This window comes from Sesamum indicum, linkage group LG9, assembly GCF_026168435.1.
Source record: "Sesamum indicum cultivar Baizhima isolate 11 linkage group LG9, ASM2616843v1, whole genome shotgun sequence".
Classification (NCBI taxonomy): domain Eukaryota; kingdom Viridiplantae; phylum Streptophyta; class Magnoliopsida; order Lamiales; family Pedaliaceae; genus Sesamum; species Sesamum indicum.
In genome coordinates, this window is record NC_142665.1 from 21,885,324 (window position 1) to 21,905,334 (window position 20,011).

The window sequence follows — 20,011 nt, forward strand, 5'->3', positions numbered from 1 at the left end:
GAGCATAATGCGAAGGTACATTCCAAGTTTTTTTTTTTTTGATAATTGCATTTCAATGCAGATTGCGACTCATATTTTCAAAATTAACAATCATTCGAATTATTACAAGAGAAACGTATTATTAAAGGCCACACGATTAAAATAATTAGGCGATGAAAACTATAGAGATCCTGATGCAACTGCTGCATAATTAGCTACTCTAATGAAAAAGCTGTGCTTGCGTTACTCGACAAGTAATATACCTACAAAACAGAAATTGTAGCAACGTCGCGAAAATGACAATATCGAGGATGTCCACGTGATTGCTGCACAATCAATATTTTTTGCCAATCGATTAGTAAATGATTTGCATCTTCAAAGAAACTTGTAACACACCATCGCTTCCGTAATATAATTATAAATATGTCTGTAGAACCTCATATATAGATAGGGGCGGCAAACCTAAGATTTCAAGAGGGACATAGCATAATCTTATGTATAATTTTTCTTCATGAAAACGAGGATTTGGGCAAATTCTTTAGAGGAGGGACATGGTGATGTTCGATTCACATTAGTTATGAGCTAATAACGTAAGTATTATATAAGTTTTAATCGAAAAATTCAAGTGTATTTACCTTATATCTTTTCTTAATGAGTTATTCATAGTTGAATTTTACGATGTACCCAATGAGTTCTCGTGACAATCGTCACGTCCAATGAGGTCGTGGGTTTGGGCCGTGACAATTTTATCTGCAACAATAACATTTTTGTTGAAATCTTTGAATTTTTGTTGAAATAGAATTTCAATTCTTGAACGAAAATTTCAAAGAACCTAATATCTAAGTATGAGATTGAAGCTTCATCATACTTTTATTTGAAAAAAGCAAAGAGAAAAAGTGAGCAGACATGCCTGCAATTGGCTGATCAATCTAAAAGAATTTGCAAGAAAAGCATTCAATTCTGAAGCAAAAAGGCTTAAAAATAATTGTGCCAAAAATTGGCTGAGAGCATGTTATACCCATTTAAATTACTCCGTGGCAAGAAACAATGAAAAGCATGCCTACATGCGCCGGCAGCCTATCGCTGTCCGTGACCAACAAACTCCGGGGCCCGGACAAAAAGGCTCAAGTGGGAATATGCCTACGTGGACCATGCTGGGGCCACTTGTCTCCCACACAGCAGCTACTATGACTTCATGTGGACCCCACATGTCGTCCCTTGACGCTACACTTCCTAGGACAAATATATGTCAAAATGTCCAAAAGCAGCAATGCCAATCCAAATGCTAATGAAGAAGGGTATAAGTCCGGCTGCCACGTCTGCAGCCCTACGTGGCACGTGGCCTCCCAGCTTGGAGAAAAGCCCCCCAGATTTCTTCACTATATAAATCACGCCCTTGTTCTCAAGATTTGCACCCCACAACTCATAACATCAGAACCCAATTCTCAAGATTTCACTAAAATTACATTTTTCTGATCATGGCCGTCGATTCTTGTCTCTCATCGCCTGTCTGCCCGCCCGTGAATGAGAAATTCGCTAAGGCTCTTCAATTTATTGAGGAGATGACCGGAAACACTGACACTGTGCAAGAGAAAGTGTTGGCTGAAATACTTGCCCGAAATGCCGACACTGAGTACCTTCAGAGGTTCCATCTTGGTGGTGCCACCGACCGAGACACGTTCAAGTCCAAGATTCCGGTGGTGACGTACGAGGATCTTCAGCCGGAGATCCAACGTATAGCAAATGGCGATCGCTCTCCAATTCTTTGCTCTCACCCCATCTCTGAATTCCTCACTAGGTAAATTATTGGAAACATGTACAGAATGCGAACATGTGCTTGAACTTTCAATTTCCGTTTGTCGCCTTTTTTTGTCTTGGTTTGTTATTACACACCATAATCGTTTAAGGGTATCTCATGTTTAAGAGCGGATTACTGATGAAGATTTTGCGACATTTACTGCGTGTAGTTAGATATGTCTCTCTGCAACTTCAAAGTTATACGACTTCAATTAACTTTCAACTTCACAGAAAAGCCCAAACCTACAGTAGCTAATATGATACTTGTGCATTAATGTTTGTACCCATAGATAAAAAAGTTGTCTTAGTTTGCTAGTTTGTAATGGGAAATGGACTTGCAGTTCGGGGACATCAGCTGGTGAAAGAAAGCTCATGCCAACAATTCGAGAAGAAATGGATCGCCGGCAGCTCTTGTACTCCCTTCTCATGCCGGTGATGTCCCTGTAAGAAGCCTAATTTTTCCTCTTAATTACTTATCATTGTAAATATTAATGTAGAAAGGATAAAACATCGTAGTACAGAAGTAACCAGTATTGAACAATAAATTAATATTCAGTCCATCGATGTTTGTTAAATAAAACCATGAACTATCAACAGATATGTGCCGGGACTGGACAAAGGGAAAGGGCTCTACTTTCTATTCGTGAAGGCAGAAACCAAGACTCCAGGCGGGCTGGTCGCACGCCCCGTTCTCACTAGCTACTACAAAAGCGACCACTTCAAGACCCGACCCTATGACCCGTACAACGTTTACACCAGCCCGGATGAGGCCATTCTCTGCTCTGATTCCTTCCAAAGCATGTATACCCAAATGCTCTGCGGCCTCCTCATGCGAGAAGAGGTCCTCCGCGTCGGAGCTGTTTTTGCCTCGGGTCTTCTCCGCGCCATCCGGTTCCTCCAGCTCAACTGGCGACAACTCGCGCATGACATCTCCACCGGTTCATTAAACCCTAAGATCACCGACCCTTCTATTCAAGAGCGCATGGCCAAAACTCTTAAACCAAACCCTGATCTTGCTGAATTCATTACCAAAGAGTGTGAGGGCGAGAATTGGGAGAGAATAATCCCCAGAATATGGCCCAACACCATGTACCTGGACGTCATTGTTACGGGGGCCATGGCCCAATATATAACTCTTCTTGATTTCTACAGCGGCGGCCTGCCACAAGCTTGCACCATGTACGCATCCTCAGAATGTTATTTCGGGCTCAATTTGAAGCCCATGACAAAGCCATCAGAAGTTTCTTACACAATCATGCCTAACATGGGGTACTTCGAGTTCATCCCCCACGACCCTGCCAACCCGGTGCAGCTTTCCCGGGACGCGCCGCCGCAGCTGGTGGATTTGGCCGACGTGGAAGTCGGCAAGGAGTACGAACTGGTTGTGACCACCTACTCTGGGCTGTGCCGATACCGAGTCGGCGACATCCTCCGTGTTACAGAGTTCCACAACTCAGCCCCCCAGTTCAAATTCATAAGGCGGAAGAATGTCTTGCTCAGCATCGATGCCGACAAGACCGACGAGTCTGAGTTGCAGAAGGCCGTCGAAAATGCCTCAGTTTTGTTGCGTGAGTTCAACACTACAGTAGTGGAGTACACTAGCTACGCCGATACAAAGACAATTCCGGGGCATTACGTTATATACTGGGAATTGCTAGTAAAAGATCCGGCCCACGCCCCGACCGGTGAGGTTTTAGCCCAATGTTGTTTCGCCATGGAAGAGTCGATGAATTCAGTGTATAGACAGAGCCGGGTCGCGGATAACTCGGTCGGCCCACTCGAAATTAGGGTTGTAAGAAATGGAACATTTGAGGAGCTCATGGATTACGCAATATCAAGAGGCGCGTCAATTAACCAGTACAAAGCACCAAGGTGCGTGAGCTTCACGCCCATCGTGGAGCTTCTGGACGCACGGGTGCTGTCGGCGCATTTCAGCCCTGCTGCGCCAAATTGGACACCGGAGCGGCGTGTTTGATTCAGGTTAATAGTGACGTGGTTGGATGAAGGGAATATTTGGAGTAAAGGTTTGATCAGAGAGTCTGATTAGCTAGCTACAAACAAACAAACAAACATGCCCTTGGGATACGCATATGCATGGACCGGAAGAATCTTTGTTGAATGTGGACCGTATGATCTAAGCTTTAGAAAGTGTCTTGATTTAACGTTGTTTCTCATTAGTCGGATTCGGTCTCGGCCTTTCGCGGTATGAGAAGTGCCATTTAAGCTGTCGAAATCTGAATCTCAACTATTGGGAGTATCTTTGTTTGTACCCCGTGGATTAATATTTGTACATGGAATTTACTTTTACCTAGCTGAAGCCGCACGCGGTCCTCGTGCTTAAAGCTTTTGAACGTGAGTTAAAATAAAGCACAAATAAATCTCAAGTCTTTGTAAATCTTTCTATGATTTACGTTTGATATAGTTTAGAAAAGTATTAATTAATGAGTTTGTAGTATTTTTTAATATACCCGAAAACTTATAAGTATGATGAGAATTGCTTAGTAAATTAATGTTTTACAGAATAAGTTTATAAAATTCAAAAGTTATGAAGGAGTTATCAACTTATAAGTTCGATTATCTTATTTTATTTAAATATTTTAAAATTTTATAAGCTCGAAAAATATATATCTAAAAATTTTAAAATTTTCTATTATAAATTGATGTTATATTTTATATTGTATTTCACATATAGAATCAACATCACTATGTATATAGAGAGATATATATTTTATAAAATCAGCATGCACAAAATTAGATGAAATATAAAGAGGTAATATATATCATTTGCAAGAGAAAATCTAGAATTACGTACGTTTGTGTTCTAGATTTATATATAATTATATGATAATTTATAATTAATTTATTAATATATATATAATATAACTAATAATTAAGTCTGATCAAATTCAGTTGGGACAATAGATTTCCAATATACCGTTTGGCAATTCGTTGTCGGATTTTGGGGTGAGTTGCACAATTTAATTATAATAACCTGCTATTTTCTTGGAGACAATTAATAATATATATTAAATATGGGAAAAATATAATTTAATCCTTGTAAAAAATAAAATAACAAATTATTCTCTATGTTTTAGAAATGAAGTAAATTACCCTTCATCTAAACCATTAAAAGGGGGGTAATTTGCTAATTCTTTTTTCACATAATATTTGCTCATTTCACGTATCACAATATGTAAATTACATGTAACCCTATTAAATACTCATGCTATCAGATTGGCTGAGATAACTACAGAAAAATAGGAGCAAGGTTCAAATATGGAAAAAGTTGAAATATATAAAACATTAGTTGTCATTGCACGCGCTCCTGCGAGTATATAAAAAAAAATATGATGTAAGATTGAGAGTTTATTAGAAATATAGAAATTTTATAAAAAAAAATAAATATAGAAAAGTTTTCAGATCGAGAAATATGAAGTAGTGGGTGAGAGGAAAAAAAATTATAAAACTATGAGATTATTAAAAAAGAAAATTGAAATTACTGTTGTGACTAAATATGTTGTGTAGAAAAGAAGTGAAATTAAGGGTAACTTTGAGTATTCAAATATTGGTACGACAAATGCCTGTAACTACGTTTGTCTATTCAATAAATAATAATCTTGTGTGATTAATTACTTTACTGATAGTTTCATATTTGTACGCATTTTACAGTAATTCAGATTATCAGTTTTTATTGTAATTTAATTATTTTAATTTTATTAATTCAATTAAATAAAAAATTGAATTACTGGTGAAGTATGCTCCAAGCTGGTCCAAATACAATTTTCAAGTTGCAAGTGGAGCTCAAGTGTTTGTCGGCCCATTCATAGTTGTGTCCAAACTCTTCTTCGGGGCCTGTTCAGTAGGTTTGCTGTTCCAACCCACCACCAATTAATAATGTTTCCAAACATTCTAATCTTCCTAGTACAATTATATACTACGCTCTTCAATTTACTTACCATTAAAGTGTACATAATTTCAAGTAACCCTTAATAATAAGGGATAATTATACTCTCTTTCTCTCATATCTGTATAATTACACATAAACCCCCTTTAATTTAAGAAATTATATCTGGCACCTCTGAGGTTTGTCTCATTCTAACAAATAAGTCCCTTCATTAGTCAAAATTCGCCAAATTTACTTATATTAACAAAAAAAAAGAGAAAAAAATATTTAACCATGATTGACTTATTATTGATATATTGCAGGTCAAATAAATCTTGCTATAACCAAATTACCATCATACGTTTTCATGCATTAATGCATTTGAGAAGCTATATTTTCACCGTTATAAGAGTAATTTAGTTAAAAAAAAATTATTCGACTTGCAATAGGTGAGTAATAAATCAATCGAGGGTAAATATTGATTTTCATTCAATTTTTTTATTCAGTAAATTTTGACCAACTTGGTACTTATTTGTTACATGGAGACAAACTTCAAAAGTATTAGATGTAATTTCCCCAATTACAGAAAATCTACATGTAATTATATCAATTTTTTTTTTTTAAAAAAAGAGAGTATAATTATTTCTAATAATAATTGAAACAGACAAACTGAAAGGAGGGTCAATAGTGTGTCATTCTTAGTCAAATTTTTGGATTTTGAATTTCAGGATATTATATTTTATTTCCTTGTCTCGAATTTATGTATGGATTTTACACATGAAAACGATCATACCCTCCCAAAATCTGAAATTTCAAAACTTGTCGTAGACTAGACGGATTTATCGAACACGTTGTTGCCTTCATTGTCATGATCTTAGCTCTTGTCTTTCTATTTCCTAATTTTTTATTTTTTTATTTTTTGGGAAGTCCTATTCTTTAATAAAAAGGAAACTAAAAGTAAACTTAAATCTTGTGGATAAATTGAAATTTTGACTTTATTTTAATGTTGCCCAGTTATTTTATTAGAAAATAAATGGTTATTGGTAGGTAAGGTTTAAATTAAAAGGAGGACAAAATTGTCCTTTAAAACATCTAGAAATATAGTTGAACATATAGGGAGATAAGTGCTGATTATTTTTCCCAATAAATAATTACATGATTTTCAACTTTATTTTGTTAAAATAAATATGAGGGCACCACGAGAAGTTGATGTTTTCATTGATTCATATTAGCGCCCAGTCTGTGTTGTGCACGAGTTAAATTAAATTATATTTTATAAAATTTTTAATTATGTCAAATCGATTGAAACAAATACTTTTAGATAGATGATGCACCAAACACTGTGTTCTTTAAATTATAATTCATCAATTTTAATAAAAAAAATAATATTCATAATATATATGAAGAAATATATCAATAAAAATAACTGCATAAATATTATTTTTAAAAAATAAAAGACAACCATCTTCGTTGTCTGAAGATAGTTACTAATAAGAATATATTTATGTATAAGCTTGAAATACATTAAAATATTATTAAAAAATTTGTTAATAAAATTTAGTAGAAAACTTTGCTCTTTAATTATTGAATTTTCTATCTATTTTGGTTATCACGAAAGAATCATAATTATTATATCTCTTATTAGTTTTTAATAAAGCTCGTTTTCTTGTCTCAAAAAAAATAAAAACACTCATTTTGTAATTAGGGAAATGAGATGATTGGGCACAATCAAATTAGGGAAACAATTAAAGAAAATACACTTTAAAAAATAATAATAAATAAAGAAAAAAATAATCAACTTAAATATGAAAGAGAAAATTAAAACACACCATAATTAAATAATTAAAAATATTTATAGTAAACAAGAAACAACTTTTACACAAATCGTCAGCTAAAATAATACATTCTTAAAATTAATTACTCCGAAACTTTGAACGACAAATCAAAAAACAAAAAAAAATTATAAAAATGAGAATATTTTGAATCCATGAATTTCGCGATTATTTTTCAAGAGAAAATAGACATGAATTTCAATTTTCAACTTTATTTTTATAAAATAAAATTGAGGGAAGCACGAGCTGGAGTTGATGTTCTGATTGCTTGTCATGTATACACTCATCGAGAAATGGACCTATCAGCACGCCATAATTAAATAATTAGGAATATTAGGGTATCGTGTCACCGTTATCATTCCAATCATGACGTCTTTCAACTAGCATTTTCTGATGCAATTATTACTTTAATCATTAATTATTACCCCCCCCCCCTCCCACCTCCCCCCTTCAATATTATAATGTATCTATCTATATATTATTAATTTATTATTATTCACTTGCACATGATTGAAATCTTGAATTAAACTCTATTATTGTTTTTTCCTTTTCTAATTGAAAATACAGTTTTATATCTTAAAATAGAAAAGAAGTTTATTTTCAAAATACCCTCTAATTTAAAATAATGATTTGATATTTCAATTGACTGTAAATTACTATTTTCGAATACTGTCAGCAATATTTTGTTGTAATATTAAAATTAAGATGTTATTGCTTATAAATACGTGATCATGCAGTCGAGTCTCATTTAATATATAATTACTTGTTTCATACGAGTTTCTAATTGTATAGGTATTTATAACTCGACAATTATATGTAATTGATGCGGCGTAGAACATTGTAGGTGCTCAACTATACAAAGTATGATTTGTTCTCATTTTTATATAAACTTCATGATTTTATCTCAAAACGATGTTTCGTCAGAAAAATATATCCTAAGGCTTATAAAACCCTCAAATTCCTTGTCTACAACTGACATGAGATGCATTGTAGCATCGTCAATCCTATATACGAGGGACATAGGATGGACACAAGAACATATTCCCATTAACGACGCCAAATGATGAGACGTGCGAAACGGTCTATGTTCTTTTGCACAATGCGTTATCTATCCTGACTTCATATTGATCTTACAGATCTATAATGAAAAAGAAATATTTTTAGAAAGACCTTGTGACTTATAAACTCGGACTCTTTGTAGGTAATCGATGTGGATTGCATGATGGCGTCAATAAATTTATAGCAATTTATTATTTATTAGTATTTTTAGCTTAACAGTTATTAAAAGATGTATAGAAATTATTATTAGTTGAGCATTTTATATAATACTAAAAGTGTGGTACCAAATCAAAAATTAAAAAAAGTTAGGTAAATGGATTAGAATGGATTGAGTAGCATCCAATGATTAATTAGTTACGTTCATTTGGTGCTCTTTATATGTATTTATTTGTTTATTTTTTATATATTTAATGGGATAATTCTACTTTCCTCCCCTAAATTTGGTATAATTACAGTAAACTCTCTGTAGTTTGAGAAATTATATCTAACACTCCCAATGTTTACTTTCATCTAACAAAATAAGTCTATTCGTTAGTCAAAAATCACCGAATATGATAATATTAACAAAAAAATTAGAAAATAAATCTATAATTACCTGCGATTGACTTATTACTGAATTATTGCAGGTCAAATAAATATTTTTATGATCAAATTATTCTCATACATCTTCATATACTGATACATATAAGGAGGTATATCTTCACCATTATAAGAGTGGTTTAGTTGGAAAAAAATTACTTGACCCGCAATAAGTCGGTAATAAGTCAATCGACGTTAAACGTCAAGTTTCATACAAATTTTTTTTATTAATATCAGCAACTTTGATGAAATTTTACTAACGAATGGACTTATTTTTTAGATGAAAACAAACCTCATGAGTGTTATATGTGATTTTTCAAACCAAAGTTTACGTATAATTACACCAAACTTCATAGGAGGAAAGTGTAATTATCCCCTTATTTAAAATACATATCAAACTAAAGTCAATGATTCGAACAGATTTTGAGATATAATTTCAACGAAACTCTATGTTCCCAACCATATACTCAGAGAAGAAGCCTATAAATCAATTTTGATCCTCATTTAAAACAGAAAATGAATTTTTCCTAGTATATTTCAAAATATTATGTTACTTTTGAATATTTCCTTTTAATAATTTTACTATGTTAATTTATCTTAAAATTTAAATACTTCATAAATTAATGTCAAACATATAAATAAATACGTACAAGATTAAACTTTATTATTTTGAATCCCGAGAATCTTTTGACTTTTTCCCTCCAACAACGAAAATCTGACTTTTACAGTAATATTATAAGGACTTTGCCGTTCTCCAACTTAATTTAAGTAACTGACTTTCAACTTCCGAGTCCTTTAATAGGATGTACGTTGGAACCGTTTGATATCAACAACACTGACGAATAATACTATGTTTCCTCCTTGCACACGCAAAGAACACTAACATTGTTAGAAATCCGACACAACACTTTCCTCCTCCACTCTCTTTTCCATTAACTCCTTTCATTCTCTCCGTCCACCTTTAAAATTTCCCCCTCCTCCAAACCTTTTCCTGCCGACGTAAACCCTTCCACCCGAATTGAAATTAGGCACGGATTTGCAACTGAAGCAAACACAGCTTCCATCCGTCGCGGTTGCGACTCACGGGTCATGATCACGAGGTAACTAAAATTTCCGTCTCTAAAATTCGTTTCCGTATCAGAAAAAGACGATATTTTAGTTGTTTTTAGTTAATGTTTCTTGATTTGTTGTTCAACTTATGACTTATTTTCTTTTTGGAATTAGAAATTAGTCGGCAGCACGTCTGGAGCTTAGCAGAACGTCGGGGGAGAGTAGTCGGAAGAACATAAAATATGACTAGTGATTCTGTAATTAGTAATCCACTTAATGAATCATTAGTTACGCTGAATATTTAATTGTAATTTGTACCAACTGAATGCTAATTATGGATAGTGTTAATTGTTGCAGGAGGAAGACGTGTGGGGATCAACAACCGTCGATTTCCCGACGGATTTCGTCTTCTACGGCGCAATCACCGGTAACGTGGTGTTTGTTACTTGCAAGCATACATTTGGGCCGACAGTGTTGTTTGGAATTAATTAATCCTAATTATCTGAATTCTTAATCATAAAACATTCGTTTGTTAATTACTTGTAGGTACTTAATGATAATATTTTTTTAATTGAGCTGTAAAACAAGGAATTTGAGACGGATATCGTTACACTTTTAACTGCAGTGACATTCGTGATGGTTGCCGTGTTGATCGTGAAACTGATGTGGAATTGTGAGGGAGACGAAGGAGAAGCGTCGACGGTAACGGAGAATAGCGGGTTGTTGTCGACGTCGTCTCCGAAGGAGGAAGTTTTTTACAGTACATACGGCACAACTGAAGAGGATCTAGAATCGGGTAAAGGGAGTTGTTGTTCGTCGTCGGATGACTTGTACGATGGGAGGATATGTGTGGTATGCTACGATGATGAAAGGAACTGCTTCTTCATTCCTTGCGGCCATTATGTTACTTGCTACACTTGCGCCCAGAGGTAACACAGAGAATAACTTCCCCCCATCAATTAATACAATTTACCTTTCTATATTATTGTACATAAGTAAATTATCTTATAAAAAAATTATAATAATTTATTTTCTTATTTTTTTAAAATGAACCATTTATCTCCCTATTTAAGAAGGTAAATTGCTTATGTTCAAAAATACAGTAAGATAAATTGTTGCATTTTAAAAATAAAGAGATGTAAAACATTATTCTTTTTTACTAATTTGCTCATTTATAATATCACAAGAGAGTTGCTTGTATTTTTTTAATTAATTTTTAGGTAAATTATATTGACACCCTTAGTATTAGGTTTAATTACATAATTACTATATGCCTTTTGTAAAACTAAAATTACATCCCTTAAAATTATAATTACACACTATATCCAATAGTAAAACTTTACATAAAAACCCTCTAAATATATTACATTAACATCTGGTAAGGGGTGGGTTTATAATTTTATACAATGTAGAAGATGTTATGTAATTAAATGTAAGTTGAGAGGTGTCAATATAATTTAATCCTAACTTTTAAGACTCTTTGCAGAGCGCAATTATTACTCGTGTGAGGTCATATTCGATGCGTGATTTTTCCTGAATATCATTAATGTGTTTTGAGGGTTTTCTTTTTTTTTCCTTTTTTGAATGTGATTCGATGTGTTTGAGTGAGACGCTTGCGTGCAATTGAACTTTAATCAATAAAAAAATAATTATCGGGTATTTGATTAATTATATTTTAAGTTAAACATAATCAAATCAGAAATTTAATCACGTCAAGGAATAATTACTTCTAAGAAAAGCCAAGCCAGGATGATTAATTGTGTGTGTCATGTGTTTGGATGACATGTTACACAGTACATGTAATCATATTTCCAAAATAATTAATTCTATTTTTCTCTATAAAACTGTGTTAGAGGTGGGATCCATTTAAAAGGAGTGGCTCCCATATTACTCCTGTCTTGTTAAGATAAAGTTGACTTGTCCCTCCATTATTTTAGTATAATAAAAGAAAATTAAAATAAAGTTTATTAAATGATCCCACTATTTGTAGATTCAAACTATTAGAATGAAACATTATTTAATATACGAGTGGGGTTGAAATTCGAATTCAAAATGATATTTTATTTAGATTTATTGTATTGTTTAAAAAAATATAAAGAATACAAGTAACCTTATTGTGATATTGGAAATGAGCAAATCATCACTCTATGAAATAAAAAAACGATTTACCTTCTGTGTTTTTCAAAATAGAACAATTTATGTCTTTAGGCACAGAGGTAAATTGCTTTATTTTAAAAAATAAATGGACTAAATTGTTATTATATTTTTTATAGGGGGTAATTTGTTCGTTTATAGTAGAATAATTCTTGAATTGAATGTGTTCTGATGCAGGATTAGTAGTGAAGACATAAAGACTTGTCCGATATGCCGATCATTGATCAACAAAGTGAGGAAGTTGCGTATTTTGTAAAGCAAATCCTCATGAGTTTTTCGGTCTCCTGCGGTTCTTTTTGAGTGGGAGTCGGGGAAGAATGCGGTTGGGCGGTTGGCTGCTGCTGTTTAATGAAAGATATCCGTCGCCCTACATTATTTGTGTGAATCCAGTGCTGTATATAATCATTATATATGTTTGTACGTGACGCTGCAATTGGAGTCTTTTATAAGATTCTGCTTCACAGACAAGCACAACTCTTGTCCTTTCAAAATGTTCGATCATGTTAGCACTCGTGATTTTATTATTACACAAGTGAATTGTCAAGTCTCAGGCAAAATCAAAAGGGAGCTATTATGAAGTTTTATTTGGAGATTCTGGATGTTCTACTCCAATTTATGTTTAATTCATTGTCTTTTTTCAAAAAACAAATGACGAGGATAAAAAACCACAGCCTCTTCCGTGAAAAGGGAGATGTGATGTTAATTCAATTAATTTTAAAATCAAATTAAGATTTTATGTCAATCAATCATGTATAATTTATATTTATATATAAAAAATTAAAATTAAAATGAACACGAGAGGAGAATGAGGAACCAAATATATACCAGTGATAAACCCAATGTTCAACTAATATCATCTATGTTCAACAAATTACATTGATGCCCCCAAGGGGGTATGTTTGTAATTGGCCAACCCAATGTTTGCGATCTTTTTATAAGTTTACCCCAAATTCAACTCCACAATCATTAAATCACACTATGTGATTTAATTGGATTGCGACTGGTTGGGGGTACTGCAATATTTTATATAGAGTCAATTACCAGTACAGTAAAATAAATTTCAAAGCTCAGTTGTTCTAATACATAAAATCTGTAGTCCCAAAATACATATGTTTATCTATCACATGTTTACATTATTTATTTATACATTTTTACTTATGTCCATGTATTACAGAAAACTGTGACATATAAACGTGAAATATTTTATCTATAATATGGGCATCTGCTTTTAGATGTATACAATACTATGAGTTGAGTTTGTGATTAACAATTTAAGAATGTAGGTCGAGCAATGATAGAAGGAATCTGTGGTCGTCATACAATGAACCTGGCATGAAATGTATAGGATGGTATGTACAAAAGATACACTCCGGTCTGTTGATACATATCTAAGAGATATACTTCTCCAACTACCCCGAAATCAACGGTGTCGGACGAATGTAGGATGCTGCACCTGATCCATACAGATATTTCATTACAAAAATCCCTTATTTGCAATTTTAGCATTCAACAAGGGCATATTGGTTAGTTCGTAATAGCAAGTTCATCTCCTTTTCGAGCCGTTACGTACATGTATGTGTTTGCATTGGCAGCAAGGGCCTTATGACATTAAATATTCTTCTCTCTAATAGATTAATTTTTTGATGAAATGCTTATTTGACATAGTATTATAGTCACATTAAATAATAGGTCATAGGTTCAATCTCATTATCACCCACATATAAAAAAAATATTTAACATTTTGAATTTGGTGGCATGTGAAAATATTAATATTAAATCTTCTATCTAACGAAACGTGGAGAGGAGACGAATATATTAAAATACTAATATTAAATAATTTTTCTGTCTAACGATAGGTTCATCTATTTTTCTAGCCATTACATGTATGTGTTGGCATGGACAACTATGATAAGGTCACTTATGAAGTTTGGGCATGTTAAGATTTTAATATTACATGGTTATCCTTTTTAACAATTTGGACTTTTAGATGGACATTCGTTTGATATGGTATTAGAGACAAGTCAAACAATAGGTCATGTGTTTGAATTTCACTATTACCCACTTATAAAAGAAATGTTTCACATGCTTTAGATGATGTGGGCGTCTGATGGGCGCCAGCCAAACCAAAATTACTATTTTTTATGCTTAATAAATATTAAGAAAAATTGCATAAAATTCCCTTATATTTTAAATTTTCACCTAAAAACCTCTATATTAAAAATATAGGGAAAAAAGGCATGTATTTTTTAATATCTTGCACATGTTACCCTTCTATTAGTTGTATTTTTAAAATTTTAATCAGTTGCCCATTATAACCTGGTTTAATAGCCCAATTCTTCAATAGTTAAAAATGAACGGTCTAGATCTTAAATAATTTTTAAAATATATTTTGTATTTATATGTATATAATTACATATATAAGAATATATATTATGCGGCAGCAATAGTGATGAAATCTCTGTACGTGACTACGATGAGGTCGCCCAAAACATTCTGTCGAGGCCCCCATAGAAAGCGACGACCTTCAGCCTCTGCAGGGGCGATGGAAGTTTCCCTTTTCTTTTCTGGGCGACAAATCACCGTAACACAGTTGGAAGAGGAAAAATTTATTTTTTTGAAAAAATAAATAAAAATATTTAATTTCACAATTAAAATAATAAAAAATATTATTTTTTTAATTGCTTAAAAGATAAGTAAATATCTTTATAGTTAATTAATATATTTTAGAAATAAATATAATTTATTGTAAAATATTTAAACTTCATATACTTTGTTATTACTTAATTAATATATTCTATAAATAAATATAAATTTCTAGAAAAATGTTTAAATCTAAATAATAATTGAAGTTAATTAATAATATATAATTTTTTAAAATATAATTAAATTAAAATATTTATTTCTCTTATATGCCAATTAAGGGGATAAAATAGACTTTTAAAAATATAAATTGATGCAAAAATTGTGAAAAAAGAAGCCCACTCACAATTTAAGCGCGTTTTGCGGCCTCCAATTTGTTTCTAGCAAAGAGGGACTTCCATGTTGTACTTAAATTACATATGAGACTTTTTGCCTATAAAATTAACAAAAAAAATTGGACGCAATTTCACCATAACACAGTACGTATTATGCGCAGCTTACCCTAAATATTATAAATGCTATTTTACCTATTAAAAATAAAAATTTTATTTATGTAGAAAAATTCTCTATAGCGCAATATATTATGAATAGTTTAACTTAATTTAAAACAAATAAAAAATATATAATTATACATAGCATGAGTTCTACCCTAATACAAGTCACATTTATTAAATACATTTTACCTCAATGTCCTTCAATTATTTCTTGATATATGGCATTGCTAATAATTAATGATACGACATTTATTTTATTATTATTATTATAATATAATAATAATAATAATAATAATATGTATTTGTATTATTTAAGTAATTCTGTCACTGAAACATCAACACCAAACACGTTTTCTTGATTATATATACACATTTGAACCCCATCCAACCCTATAATTGACCTAATTATTAGTGAAGCCCATCTATTTCATCACACCATAAAAACATGCTATTCAGTCTCAATAATATACATTTTAAATAATTAAACATAAAATCATGAATGATAAAAATAAATTACAAATTAAGAATGAAAATAATTAAAACCAAATTAATTAATCCAACTTTTTTTCCCCAAAAATCTCAAATTTGGGAGGGATTCGACAATGGGAACATATACAACTACGGAATTTATGCTTATCTAATTCATAATTAAGTTATATTAATTAATTATTACTTATCAACTACTACGTATTCCTATGATTGTAGTAAAACAAAATCTGGTGATAAAAAATCTTTAGGTATCAGATTTGTAATAATTCCTTGGTTAGACGACAAGATTAGTGTCTATTTGCACACAATTTGTGCTCCAACACTTGTACAAATTTGAAACGTGATGATGTTTGATTCGGGTCGAAATATGCGATCTCGTGATGGCGATCTCCACTCGAAGCGCCTATTCGTCCAAGACCAGATTTTGGGTTCCCTGAGAATGAAAACACGAACTGTGAGCTCGTCGGGCACGTCCCCGACAATGACCCTCCGACGCTCAAGTTAGTTTGGTCGAATGAAATTGGTTCGATCTAGGAGTTCGGTCTCAATTAATGCGTACCAGTTACCTCATTTATGGCGTGTCGGGGTCTATTTATAATACCCAGTTGTACGGTAAGTACTGGGCCACGTGGCCTTATCTCGTTGGTGTGCGTTCTGATCGAACGGTGGGGATTGTCCGGGTTTCCAGTCGGTGTGCGCGATCCGGGTCGGATCCCGCGCGACCCGCCTGTTACAATATTCGCGGATCCTGCCCTTGAAATGCCGGTAATGCCCTTAATGAGGGGTGTTTTGGTCTTTTTGCAGGTGCAATATTTGAGTACTCATCAATGTTAATATTCTAATTAGGCATCCTAGGATTAATTAGAACGTATTATTACCTGGCCACATGAGCAGAGATCCTGTAAATCTTAAATTCTGTGTGTTTGATTCTTGGCCTAGTGCTTAGCCACAATGATCCATTCTGATTTTTAATTAATTACAAGCTTTTGCATCTCATGCTTTTTAACTTTTCACTTCTTTATTTGTCATTTCTAAATTAAAGTAATAAATACTGGACGTTGAGGTTCTTCTTTCACGCACTGTGTTTCTTACTGTGTATATCAGTATGTGTAGACAATTTTAGTGCAGTAAAAAGGTATGTTTTTTTTTTCATTTTTTTTAATAAATACATAATATGGTCATGAGTTACTTTGAACTTTTCTGAATATGATACAATTACAAATACTTTTTTATTATTTAAAAATAATTTATACGTTCTTTAGTGTTTGATGTAATTACGTTAATTCTTAAATGGTAAGGTGGAAATGTCAACTTTATTCTTAGTTTTTAAATTGAAAATTTTTAAGAATTCTGATGCTGTGCAATATCCCATTTTTCCCTTTGTATTTATACCTTGTACAGTTTAGAAGGGGCATTTTCGTGGATAAAATATTTTAAAAATATATAAAATTATAATTCATGATTTAAAAATTATGTTTTAGGCCGTTCAAAACTATAGCAAAAAATGATGAAATGGGTCTATTGTTGGACAGACGTTAGTTTTAAAAGAATATCGATAAATTTTTAAACAACAAGAGAGAATTTGTAATTGCATCAAAACTCAAAAATACAATTTAATTTACCCTAAAAAATATAGGATGATTAATATAGTAATTTTTCTCAAATGCGATTGTAAAAATCTCTACTGTTGTAAAATATTTAGTTTGAACTATAAGTACTCTCTTAAGGTAAGTTCGTCACCGCAACCCTATAAACACAAAATGGATCAAAGTTATTCACTAAAATTGAATTATAGATCTACAATCAATAGAACAATATTATTTAAAATTTAAATGTATATAAAAATAATCATAAGTTTTAAAGTTGCTTCAAAATAAATGATGAAACCAGTATTTACAATCATCATCTTGTCGCCTGATATATTCATAATTTAATAATATGGAGTAACAAAATTGTGGCAAAATTATCACTAATCACTATTGTTGTCTTCCTATTCTAATTATTTAATGAAAGGGATAATTACATCATCCTCCCATGAAATTATATGTAATTATATTTAGTATGTCTGAAATTTATTTTTATCTAATAAATAGATATTTTCGTTAATCAAAATTTATTCAATTTATTAATATTAGCAACAAAAAGAAAATAAAAATTAATAAAGATAATTACACTCCCCTCTTATGAGATTTGGTGAATTTTGACTAACGGAAAGACTTATTTGTTAAACGAAAGTAAAATTTAGGAGTACTAGATGTAATTTTTCAAATCATAAAGATTTTACGTGTAATCGCACCAAACTTTTTCCAAATCTGTATTTAACCTGATTAATGGATTATGATTTTTTGCATTTTAAACATATTATTTTTTTGACCAAACTACCCTCATAAGGATAAAGATGTGCCTCCTCACATGGTTTAGCTTATGAAGATGTATAAGAATGATTTGGTCAGAAAATAATTTATTTGATTTGCAATAAGTTAGTAATAAGTCAATTAAGGGTAAATATAAATTTTTATTCAATTTTGTTACTAATATAATTAAATTCAGTCAATTTTGATTAATAAATAAATTTATTTATTTAATAAAAAACAGGCCTAAAACTATTAAATATAATTTCTCAAATTATAAAAAAAAAAGATGTATAATTATATTAAATTTTAAAAGACTAGCATTTAATTATCCATTTAAGAAATAAGTAAATAAAGTAGACCCCAATGACTATTGTGCAGTAGACCTCATCATCTCGTACCACATACTAAGTGGGATACTTTTCTCGCATTATTGGGTGAGTGCAGTGGATCTACCCTTTTATTAGACACCCACCTTCACTTTTTTTTTTTTTTTTGTAATATAAAACATCCACCTTCACTTTCACTTCATGTCTTAACAATCTTACACATTTACCAAAAATTGACAAATTCCCAGTTGTTACAGCCATCTGGTCGGTGAAGTCTTACCCCCCGTCCTGCCCCCTTTTTACGGCTGCTCAAAGATTCTTCGGAACTCACCCGCCGGCCCCACACTCTTAAAATATTTTCCATCTCAATTAAATTATATTTACATAATTTAATTTATGATTTATTTATTTAAATTATTTTTATTTTTTCTAATAGTAAAAGTTATTTTTAATAATTATAAAATAAGAATAATTTATATAATGATGTTGCCGTTTTTCATGAATGTATGTGGAATTGGGCAAATTTGTTGATATTAAAAGTAGGCAGTGGATGGGCTTATGGCTTTTTATAATATATGCTTTGTCTTGTTCTAATTATCACATCTGATATTTAATTAGCGGTGTGTTATAATTGTGACTCTTTTTGAGATTATAAAACTAATTTTTCTTGTAAGCTTTTTATATTTAAATAATTACGTAGATGCCCACTTTTTTGGACTTGTAAGCAGCAGCATTTGTTTGAACAATATAAAGTTGTATATTGACAATTCTTGAAAAAAAAGAATAAAAATTATGAATTTTAAGTGTACGAATTCGATTTGGTTATTTCTTTTTAACAAAAAAACTACTTAACGGACAATTATTCAAGTTCTGTGTATTAATTTTTATATTAATGTCTGTTTGTTATATTTATATTTATTCGAATTTATATAATGTCTCGATATATTAAAAAATATTTGAATGTATAAAAAAATACAATTTATCATTTAAAAGAATAGCAGGATTTATTAGTGGGTGGAAGATTCAACGAAAAATAAAAAAAATAGAACAGAAAACATAAGAAATAGAAGTAGCACAGTGACTGAAATTAATGAACTATTTTAAGAGGCCCCCACTCCTTGCATTTGCATGTGCCAAGACAACTAGCTTTTGTCTACTTTCGTCCTTTTAATACACTCAATTATATTACACCCAATCCTTTCAAATTTTTTTATATAAGGAATAAATCTGTCTCCCGCTCTCCCCCTCTTAAAATAATAAATTAATCAACAGTTATTATTAAAATAAATTAATATTTTTATATTTATAATATTTAAAATTATAATTTTATTTTATAAAAGCCTCGACTTCACCAACTAAATTAGATATCATATAA

The 20,011-nt window shown here is 31.6% G+C and overlaps 2 protein-coding genes across 2 annotated transcripts; both read left to right on the forward strand.

Moving 5' to 3' along the window:
- Positions 1-1,374: 1,374 nt before the first annotated feature.
- On the forward strand, positions 1,375-4,127 carry LOC105177794 (putative indole-3-acetic acid-amido synthetase GH3.1). Its single transcript, XM_088884338.1, has 3 exons — positions 1,375-1,777; positions 2,118-2,219; positions 2,374-4,127. The coding sequence occupies exons 1-3, from the start codon at positions 1,458-1,460 to the stop codon at positions 3,749-3,751; spliced, it is 1,800 nt and encodes a 599-aa protein (XP_088740464.1). The 5' UTR covers positions 1,375-1,457; the 3' UTR covers positions 3,752-4,127.
- A 5,818-nt stretch (positions 4,128-9,945) lies between these two features.
- On the forward strand, positions 9,946-12,932 carry LOC105177792 (E3 ubiquitin-protein ligase APD2). The gene is made up of 5 exons (XM_011101043.3): positions 9,946-10,229; positions 10,354-10,436; positions 10,537-10,606; positions 10,805-11,108; positions 12,511-12,932. The coding sequence occupies exons 2-5, from the start codon at positions 10,422-10,424 to the stop codon at positions 12,587-12,589; spliced, it is 468 nt and encodes a 155-aa protein (XP_011099345.1). The 5' UTR covers positions 9,946-10,229; positions 10,354-10,421; the 3' UTR covers positions 12,590-12,932.
- Positions 12,933-20,011: the final 7,079 nt, after the last annotated feature.